The 11,776-nt window shown below is 32.8% G+C and overlaps 1 protein-coding gene across 1 annotated transcript in view; it reads right to left on the bottom strand.

Moving 5' to 3' along the window:
• The window catches only part of LOC145334140 (uncharacterized), a 50,024-nt gene extending 39,814 nt beyond the window's left edge, over positions 1–10,210 (bottom strand). The window contains exons 1-3 of the mRNA XM_080179442.1: positions 10,150–10,210; positions 9,683–9,761; positions 7,391–7,453 (exon numbers count right to left, since the gene is read on the bottom strand). Coding sequence (XP_080035568.1) covers positions 7,391–7,453; positions 9,683–9,746 — 127 coding nt within the window. The 5' untranslated portion in view covers positions 9,747–9,761; positions 10,150–10,210. The remainder of the gene's footprint in view (positions 1–7,390; positions 7,454–9,682; positions 9,762–10,149) is intronic.
• Positions 10,211–11,776: the final 1,566 nt, after the last annotated feature.

The raw sequence follows: 11,776 nt of genomic DNA, 5'->3' as shown, positions 1-11,776 counted from the left end.
CTGTTTAGAGTAAAATCACTAGAATAAGATTATGATCTGACACCCCTGTCCAAAACAAAAGTACTAGAAGCGAACAAGATCTGGCAACCCTGTGGAAAGTAAAAGCAATAGAATAAGATAATGGAAAAAGTTTTCAAATAATTTCTCAATAAGGAAATACACTTTTTGGAAGCTTGGATATAGAACTTGGTACCCTAGCCAAATAAAGCGGATTTTTATAGGAGCCAAGAAAATCACGTTTCCCCCAAAACGTTTTAGACATAAGGACATTTTTAATTATAGAGTAGCTTCGCTACTTAAAAAAACGTCACTAGGTTTAACATAGGTATATGTAGTATAAATCATGAAATTGATTGTTTTGAAATCTATAAAATGTTTAAAATTCTAGTCACCACAAATTGTAAAAGTTTGTTTGAAAAGTAAATATTTTCCTTTAACAAAGTAAAATACATTATATAGAAAAGATTTGGTTCTTTCACACAAAGTTCCCAGGAGATCAATGATAACTACCCCCCCCCCCCTCATATTATTTTAGAGGTCAGGTTAGGTACCCGGGGTATCAATCATAATCCGGCCCCCTCCCTCTAATGGAAAAATATTGAAAATATTTGCGGGGGGGATGGTTTATTACTCTAGGTCAGTTTAGGCTAGGTAATGGGATGCCTAGCAGTTTTATGGCACCCCAGTTATAGGCCCCGTATGGTTAGGCCCTCCCCAATGTGGTTAAGCAAAGGAAAGAATAGAGGGAGGGGGGGTGTATCAGCCGGCGCTCTGTGTGATTGCACTAATGTTACAGTGTTGATCATAAAAGGTCGACAAAGCCAAAACTGTCCTGTTGTGACGTCATAGATTTAGGGATAGGAGAAGGGATGGGGGGGGGGATATCTTAAAAGGAGATGGGAGAAATGGGGTTTTCGAAATTTATGACGTCACAACAGGACAATATGGGCTTTGTCAGAAGGTCTAACCTTGCAGGACTTTATCCTTGCTAGGCTCTACAACCCCTCATTTAATATAACCTAACCTAAACTAATAAAAAAACTGTATTTTTATTTGGCAATTTTAATGCAAAAACTTAGAAATGGAAAGGGGCGAAGCGACTATTCTTTTTGTACATTAAGACTTGAAAGTTATTAATTTGTTTTAAACTTAATATACTTGGAAACTTTTTTCATTATCAGCTGTACGTCTCAAAACTTTATTTCTTCACAAGTTTTTGAAAGCAACGAAGCTACTCAACTATACATTTTAACATCGTCATCAGTCTGTCCGTTTATCTGTAATGCTTCCTTGTCAGATTTAGTTTCATATTTCATCCCCCTACTACCCCTACCCTATTTATATTTTACCTTCACCTCTTTTTTATTTCCCTACTTCCAGCAACTAGTAAAAAAAAGTCCCAGCACAAACGCAGGAGTGACAAACGTTGAAGTGGACAAAAGTAGAAGTAAACACTTAACCTAACCTAACATATCTTTAACCATCTTATAGATTTTTTAAATGCCTAACACCAGCGGGGACTTATTTGCATATTCATATCTTAATCTAACCAAACCTGTATAACAATAGACTGAGAAAGTGTGTGCGTTTGTAAGTAATGAATCAAGTAAATTTTTTTTTTATCGCGTTTGTTATCTGCTTACGTAATTATTATCGTCTTAATGTTCAGCTTATTAAAAAGAAGCGAAAGTTTTATACAATTATAGTCATTACATTATTACGGTACCAAAAACAGGCATAGTTCTAGATTTTTTTCATCCGAAGCAGGTATCAAATGAAATAAGACAATAGCCAATACATTGGAATACATCCCCAATGATGATATACAAAATTATAGTTATGATAAGTAGTTGAAACGTTTGGACACTCAACTTAATGAACCAACCAATCAAAATTTAATAAAGTTTCCCAAAATTTTTTAACAAACAAATTTAAGAATAACATTATTACAAAACAAACCAATGTTTCCTTCCTCCCAATTTGATATATGGATAGTGTATACATTTATTTTTGTCTGTATTACGATGCAATACATAATTTTAACCGGTTCTAAATCCAGCAGATATTAATCGGATTCGAAGCTATACTGGGAAAGATTTTCCAAGATCATTAATATGTATTTGTATCAGAATTTAGAATAAATCTTTACAGTTTTCCCCTGTTAAACTTTTGTGCTGTACTTATATCGACAACAGATTGAAGATATATTGTCATTAATAGAATAGCATGTATGTTTTTGTTTGCTAAATGTCGATATAATCTCCCCCTATCCCCCCCCACCCCGTTTAGAAGAATAATTATTTTGGGTGAATGAATATATTATCAATGGGCTAAAATAACGATTTCCCCCTTCCACCCTATTTACCCCATCCCTTCCCTCCTATCCTACTGGATGAACGAACTAACCAATAAATGAGTTCTATGTTAGCAAGATAAAATTGGCAACTATTTTTCCCCATTAGGACAATGGCATACGATTATACAACTAGTAAAAAAGATTTTTTGTTGTTACCTTTATTTCTAAAAATAAAATGATGAATTACCCCTTCCCCCATACACTCATACTACAAGTCACCACCGGGGGTTTCACCCCCCCTCCCCCCCTGGTGAATTGTAGTCATAAACAACTGCGTCAAAAATAAATCTAAAAACTTAAATTAGATTTGTAAACGCTGCAATGGGAGGGATAGAACCAGAGAAGGAAAACTATCTAGTCTCGTACCCTTCTACCTTTGTACATAACTCAATGATTTTGGGATTAATTTTACAGAAGCAAAATTGTTTTCAATAAAAAACACATTTTCTTAAATACTACTGACTGATATATTTAAATTTATTTTCAGCTTCTTATTGTACAATATTATGTTACCAACTTAAGCTTGCAGAAGAAGGGTGATATAATAGTTTTTCTCAAAGTATCATAATAGTGAAATAGACAGAATTTATTTTAGATATATAAAAGCATGTTGATAGTAAATTATTAATAAAAATAATATCATAACTAAAGTCCCGAAGGTTTTATGATAATGTTCTCGTAATCGTTCGCTATCAACTTTGGGGATTTTATTGACTTTTTGATTGGTTGATTCAATAAGTTGAATGTCAAAAATTTCAACAATTAATTGTAATTTACTGAAGGGGTAATTTTGTGTATTATTACTTGGATTTAAATCAATTTATAAGCCATTTATCCCTTTAGATCCCGGGATAATAAGTTATATAAATGATAGTCTAATGGCTATGTTAACTACAATAGTTAATCCCCATGAATCAGCTCATCGTCGGAGAGGTGATAGGTTCGAATCTCGACGTAACACTAAATAAAGACGCCATGTTAGGTGATCGACATTAATAGTAAGAGTAGGGGGAATACCTTGTTCCAAAACAGGCGCAACTCTTTACCATGCACAGTTAGGACTTCCAAAGTCAGATAAGGTTAGGTTATATTGATTCATAATAGCCGCGCAGGGTTATGGAGCTCCCAGAGGTTAGGTGTAAGAGTTCTTATTGACATATAGTTATTTTAAGTTATTTTGTCCCTGTAACTAAAAAAAAGGTTGTACAATCAAAGGGTTGAGTGTTTGCAGGTCATTTAGCTGTATAATTAGAAAAATTAGTTTAAGATCTAAGATCTCATGCTGTGTTCCTTATTTTGTGTATTTTATTAATAAGAGTATTGCTGTTATGCATATATCCATTCTTGGCGTGTTTTATAATTATATCCCTACAGTTTACGATAGGTTGATAGATGGGAATGACTCACTCTTAAGTTTTCAAGGATAAATAAGTAAAAAAGTAGCGAACTATAATCGGAAAATAAGCTCTATCCTATAAACAGGATGTCTGTATGTATGTCGTCAATGATCTCGAAAACGGCTGGACTAATTGTTCCACTATTTTCAGGTAAGTTTTTCACTATTCCTCACATTCATACAATTTTTTGTTTAAAAAGTGTTGGGGCGAAGCCCTACAAGGTTAGGGGCGCAACCACTATAGTTTATAAAAATTGAACAACTTTAGTTTTATACAATAGACATAATACTTAGGACTTTATTATATAGATGCTTTGCTTAAAACATTGTACTTTTTTGTTCTAGGAATCAGTATTATAAAATCAGGTCAATAGAACAAATATGTTGTATCACATAAAAATTTGTTGACAAAAAAGGTAAAAAAACAACATGCTTTTAAATGGATATACGGACATTCTGGTCTGGATTTGCGAATTCTTACCCTTTCAAAATCGTAAGTATGAAATCTATAGGACAATTCTAACATGCCTAATTAACAATAAGAGCTATAGGTTTCTGACGGACGGATTGACCGACTTAAGCTATAGAGAATCTTCGCTTTTAAATCGTGTTTGAAATTCGGTGAAAGAACTAAATAAAGCAAGCAAAAAAGGACAGGATGAAACTAATATTAAACAAAACCAAAATTAGTGGTTGAAACGGTTGAACAATAAACTCAATGAATCCATCGATCAATATAAACTAAAGTCCCCAAAGTTGTTAAGCCTACAAAAAAGACTAGTGTAATTAACAGCTCATTGTCCTTTCTCTCTCTCTGAAGAATTATAGAGTAGCTCTACATCTGAAAACTACTTAAAGAATCTTAATTATAGAATAAGAACTTTCAAAATGCATGGTCGAGTCATTTAGTGTCTCAACAAAACAGCAATTTTATTATCATTTAATACTAAAGTAGTTGGGTGTAGGTTTGTGTGTCTGATTCTTAGGATTTCTAAATAATCAATGGTCGCTCTCAAGCATTTTTTGAGCTATTTTATAGTAACGAAGATACATTATAATTCCAAATGTTCGTCTTTCTGCCCTAACCAGGGTGGGGTCTAGATTTTTTTCCGAGCAAAACTTGGCTATTCAAGCATATTTAATTATTCATAACAATGAATGAACACTTCACACTATGATGGAATAGTTAGGTCAACTTAAACTAGTTTTATTTCTTTGCATCTACATTCAGGGAGTAAGGGAGGGGACAATGGGCAGTTAATTCAATTTTATAGTTGTGACCCTTTAAGGTTGATAACCCAGATATTTCCAGATAAAACAAGTATTTGCAATATAGCAACCTTTAGTGGAAATTTTTGACTTTTTGAATTGTTTTTAATTTGAAATGCACCATCCTTAAGCTGATGCTTTACTACAAGCCTTTAATTCTAGATATCAAAACCCTTGTTTACAATTCATTTCCATAATTGTTATTATCTGAACTTCGGAAAATTAAGGAAACATAGCATTTTACTTTTACAACATCTTTTACCCAAATTTTTTATTGTATTTATTAAAAAGCTTAGACATGAAAAAGCCTTTAAATAATTATATTACAAAACTTACTAAAACAATTACCTTCCTACAGAACTTTTAACTCAAGTTATTTCATTTAACGAAATAAAAATGAGATACCTTGCGTCAAAATTTCATACTACATAAATAAAAAAGTTGAGAACATAAGTACATCTTAATTTTAAAGATCTTAAGGTTTAAGTAACATATCTTAGGATAACTGGTAGATGCGCTCCTAGCATCCAGGACAGAAAAATAAAATAACACCATCTTGAGATTTTAATGATAAACAAACCTTGAACAACTCAGGACTTCGTAAATTTTCCTTAAAATTTTGAAATTAATCGGATCATTAATTACAGAAATATTAAGCTAAAGACAAAAAACTTTTGCCTTTACATTAAATCAATAAGAAACATCTAACATGTCTAAAGTAACGAAAAGAGCTAACCGTTACGGACGTACAAATGTGCGGGACCTAATTATAGGAAGGCTTTGCTCATAATAACTAATAATCTTAATATAATTTCTTTCTACAACGCACTAATCGGAATGAATTTACATTAAACAAGAATTAGATATAAAAAATGTAATGATTCAATTTACAAAATAATTTTCAAAATCAAAATATTCTGTCTGCTTGTTATTGTTTATCTTTTTGTTGACGCGCTAGTTTGCCGCGAGATTATGCATGATTTTGCGTGACGTCATTCATAATTGGTCCCCAAGATTGGTTAGAAACTGCTAAATTCTTGCATGTTCCCTTTAAGCCAGTCCCCAAAGTCTGAGACTCATAAAAATTGAATATTCGATCCATTGTCCCCTCCCTTACTCCCTGATCTACATTGCATTGTAGATAAATAGTTGGATATTAGACAGATAGAAAGTTAGGTGGATAGTTAGATAGACAGATATATAGATACAAGATGAGGTGTTTACCTGAGGTGGATTCTTTAAAATCAGTGAGGCTCATTAAAAATCAAGAGGGGATAATTTGGCTCACTAAAATTTTAGTGAGGCAAACTGATTTTAGTGAGGCAACATTTTTAAAGAATTCACCTCTGGAGGGTGTGTCCACACTATTACAAACATAAGATAACATCCATACCTGGATTATAAATACAGGAGGGTGTGTCCACACTATTACAAACACAAGATAACATCTATACCTGGATTATAAACACAGGAGGGTGTGTCCACACTATTACAAACACAAGATAACATCTGTACCTGGATTATAAACACAGGAGGGTGTGTCCACACTATTACAAGCACATGATAACATCTGTGCTTGGATTATAAACACAGAAGGGTGTGTTTACACTATTACAAACACAAGATAACATCTATACCTGGATTATAAACACAGGAGGGTGTGTCAACACTATTACAAACACAAGATAACATCTATACCTGGATTATAAAAACAGGAGGGTGTGTCAACACTATTACAAATACAAGATAACATCTATACCTGGATTATAATCACAGGAGGGTGTTTCCACACTATTACAAACACAAGATAACATCTGTGCTTGGATTATAAACACAGGAGGGTGTGTCAACACTTTTACAAATACAAGATAACATCTATAACTGGATTATAAACACAGGAGGGTGTGTCCACACTATTACAAACACAAGATAACATCTATACCTGGATTATAAACACAGAAGGGTGTGTTGACAATATTACAAATACAAGATAACATCTATACCTGGATTACAAACACAGGAGGGTGTGTCCACACTATTACAAATACAAGAGAACATCTATACCTGGATTATAAACACAGGAGGGTGTGTCCACACTATTACAAACACAAGATAACATCTATACCTGGATTATAGACACAGGAGGGTGTGTCCACACTATTACAAACACAAGATAACATCTATACCTGGATTATAGACACAGGAGGGTGTGTCCACACTATTACAAACACAAGATAACATCTATACCTGGATTATAAACATAAGAGGGTGTGTCCACACTATCAAAAACACAAGATAACATCTATAACTAGATTGTAAACACAGAAGGGTGTGTCCACACTATTACAAACACAAGATAACATCTATACCTGGATTATAAACACAGGAGGGTGTGTCCACACTATTACAAATAACACAAGACAGCGTTTCGCCTAAATAATAATTATCAAAATATCTTTTTTTAAGTTGGAAATTCTTGCAAAACATATCAAACATTTTATTTAAGTCAAACTCACATAAATTAAACAATTATTGACCCTGTCCCTATTTTGTATCGGGTCTTTCAAATCAGCTAATAGCGTCAAAAATATAAACATAGAAAGCAATTTGCTAATAGAAAAAAGGGCCTACACTACTTAGGCCACGTAGTTGTCTAGTTTATATATATATATATCTATTCTTATACTTTTATTCCCTGGATATATATTTAAGTACACATATGAAAAAAAATATGATTTGAATATTTTCACAAATTCAATAAGGCACTATTTGCATTTTCCAATCAGTTACAAAATATTTTGAAATTAAACCTCCACTAACGTACACAGAAGGGTGTTTAAGAGCCAAACAAAAACTTTCCATTTTTATAATAGATTTTTCATTTAATGCAAATCAAAGTATTACCTAGTCATTTATATTCAATGTTATTGTTTTATCACTTTCTAAAAATTCAAATTGCTAATAGAATTACCTGCCCCCTGACTTGAGACCTTAATCGTCCGCTAGCAAATTGCTTAATTCTCTTTTGTAGAGGCTTGTTTGTTTTAATATTTACGATTCTATTGACTGATATTCTAAGACCCAATTAAAAGGGATCCAAAGGGTTTTGAATACATTTGTTTAACCCATCCCACATTGGTTTTCTCCAATATGAAAACTGTGTTCAAAAGAGGATTTAGTTTTGCTCTTAGTAGTTTTTGAAAAGAAGTTATGAAGAAGATGGGGAAAACTTGTGTATGCCTTGTGTATCTAAGTACAGCAAGGAAAATCTTTCTAAAAACAATTTTAGAACAGGAATGACAAAGATTTTTAAAGAGAAGGTATTATTCACTCAAAGAAAATGTTTGTTGCCAAGGGACATGCAAGGGTGGGGGAGTATTTACATCCCCAAGAACTTTAGGTTATCCCCCCCCCCTCCAACCATTGAAATCTCTTATATTTTTTAGAAAAATTTACTGACAAAATGAATTTTAAGATTTCAATAGTTATGAGAAATAAACTTTTTAATTACAAAATTTGGGGACAACAAAATTATCTTCAGGTGCCATATATCCTTCCCTCTGAAACCCTCTTGTTAAGAATTGTTATTATTTGCTGCCATGATTTGTATGTTAAAGGTTTAAATTAAATTCAAATTTCAATTCCATTTTCAATTTACACTTTTCAAACTACTACAAATAAGAACATTTATATACCTATCATTTCTCAATCTCAGTACATAAAAATCTATTTATCTACTAACTGCTACACCCATAGAGTCCTCTAGGGGCACTCAAAGTGGGTAGGGGGGTAAGTCGACTCACCCCAATTTTAATTTCACTTTTTTTAATCTAGTGACGATTAATATTGGGAAGGTGTTAGCCCCCCCCCCCTCCCCCTCCCCATAGTTGTAAACCTTTCCAGGGCCTATGAGAATATACACTGTAATGGGGTTAGAAAGATCCTTCGGTAAAGACAGAAAGACATCATGTTACTTTTATATAAGGATTGTTGTCATTTTATACTTTTCAATATAACGATTAAGTTCAGGTAGTATACAATTATTATTTCTTAATCTATTTATTTATCTATCTATAACATTTGCTAAAGACTTTAATCAAACTTTCAACAAAGAGTCAAAAGTTCGTTGCTATCTCTCTTCCTTTTCACCTTTTACATTATTATTTACTCAATCTATCTATCTATTCTATCTCTTTCTCTCTCACTCTCTCTCCCTCTCCTTATTTCTCTATATATCTCTCCCTCTTTCTCTCTTTATCTATCTATCTCTATCTCTCTCTTTCTTTCTCTTTTTTTTTCTCCCATCTTTCTCCCTCCCTCTCTCTCTTTCTCTCTCTCTCTCTCTCTCTCTCTCTCTCTCTCTCTCTCTCTCTCTCTCTCTCTCTCTCTCTCTCTCTCTCTCTCCTCTCTCTCTCTCTCTCTCTCTCTCTCTCTCTCTCTCTCTCTCTCTGTGTCTCTCTCTCTCTCTCTCTCTCTCTCATTCTCTCCATATATATATATATATCTCTATCTAACTATTATCTCTCTCTGTCTCTTCCTCTATCTTCATTTATTAATATATCTCTTTTTATTTCGCTATCTATCTATCTCTTTGTCTTGCATATATCTCTTTTTATTTCGCTATCTATCTATTTCTTTGTCTTCCTATCTATTACTACTACCTGTACATCTAGTAACCAAAGAAAGAAAAAACTTGACTGCCACCAGAAAGTCTCGAGTCCTCATTGCTACTCCTTACGTCTACAACACAAGAATAGCTACTTCCAATGGATCAAATAAAAAAGGATAAGTAATCAAAGGATTGGTTGATTGTCAGAACGGTGTTTTAAATTCGACAAAAAAAACTTAAAGTGATTTTTTTCTTTTTCAAGTCTTACAATACGTGTTAATGGAAATTTGGCTTTCAATGAGGAACGCATGAGGATTACTATCAAATGCTTGAATTATATCTTAAAATCAATAAATTAATTTTTTAATATATCTTACAAAGGGACGCATAATTTGATTGAACAACCTTGGCATGGGCCAATGCACAGCCGACATACTTTAACCATTAATGTAATGCATAAGTCAATATGAAACATTGGAGGGTACATTTGTTAATTATCATTATAAAAATATACAAAACCTTTAAGATGGTAAAATCTGAATTCCAAAAATTTCGTCTTTCTAATTCATTTTTGTTTCTGAAAAAAATTTATAGTTAACAAGATGAATTTTCATGAAAACTGATGCCTTTTTGAAATAAAAAGAAAATTGTTGTCTTTTCTTGTACCTACATATGATACAAACCTAATAGAACTTTTAGAATTTAGATTCTTAAACTTGCAAATTATTTGATATTATTGCAGAAGAGCTTTGCTAAGTGAACCTACGTTGTGTATAAATACATTTTGAATCAGGAAAAAATGATAAATTGTAAATTTTGTGAAAAATTTATGGGCCCACAAGAAATGGTTCCCTTTGAGGTGAATAGGTAAAGCAAAAGATAAATTATATTCTACAATACACTGTGCTACAAATAAAGATTAGTTGAAGGTTAGTTTAACCCATGAAAAGAAATGCATATTTAAGATATTTTAAGAGGAAGATGATTAAAGTCCCTCGCCAAATTATGACGTCATACGATAAAATAACCGATGAAAAGCCAGCATAAATTTTACCATTTTGGTCAATAACAGTGTATACTGGTCTCTCATTGGCTATTATATCGTATGACGTCATAATCTATTGAGGGACTTTAACCATCTTCTTTAAGAGTAAAATAAATGGAAAAGGTTTTTTAGTCTGAAGCTAAAGATCTTAGAAAATGCTGGTCATACTGGATTGTACTTTTTAGGCAACTTTAATTATCTTAGGCTGGTTTTAGGCTAATTACTGAGATATTCCGCTTTTCTCTTGAGGCTAGAAGCAAAGCAACTAGAATCTAAAAAAGAATAATAACACCCTATTCTGTTTTTTTTTAATATCGTTTATTTTACAGAAATGCCTAAAAACTAAAATTATCCATATTTTGTTATTTTTTATCTGCAACCAACTCTATAAAACCATAGGTAATTAAAAATACATCCTAAGTTAATCAAAAGTTGGACCCAGAAAGATACTTTCCAGTATGGCTTCGAAACTTATTAACCCTTAACGGTCGGGGGAGGGGGGGCGTTGAATACCCCCCCATCCGGTTTTTTCTTTCTCATTATGCGGCGGCTGGCAGCTACCAAGTACAGCTGCGGCCGCTGAAATTTATATTTTGATATTTCTAATGTAAAATTCACATAAAGATTAATATTTTCTGGAAAAAAAATTTCTTCTAGCTTCAAAAATAAGAAAATTACAGCCGTTTGAAATTTTTTAGTAAAAAAAGACCTAAAAACAAAGGTTGTTAAATAAAAGGGTGAAGGAAGCTAAAATTGACTTAGACTTATAAAAGGTCTGAAATTCATTATCAAACAGGGGACTTGCACAAAAAAAATAGCCCTCTAGCTCTAATAGGAACTGAGATAATAAGGGGGGGCGTTGAACGCCCCCCCCCCCCCGACCGATTAAGGTGCGGCAAGGGGCCCGACTGTAAATGGTTAATATCTGCTGGGTTTAAGCCATACTAAAAAATCATGTTTTGCACCGTAATATAGCCAGTTTTCTACGAATATAAAAAAAGATATAAAGTCATAATATTAATAAAAAAAATGGTTTTAATTTTCCTTTTAATATCCGCGAAAAGCTGTCTATGATACAATGCGATAATACAGGTACATTCA

This window comes from Acartia tonsa, chromosome 12 (assembly GCF_053477335.1).
Source record: "Acartia tonsa isolate MP-2025a chromosome 12, ASM5347733v1, whole genome shotgun sequence".
NCBI lineage: Eukaryota > Metazoa > Arthropoda > Copepoda > Calanoida > Acartiidae > Acartia > Acartia tonsa.
This window is presented reverse-complemented; position numbering and strand designations above follow the sequence as displayed.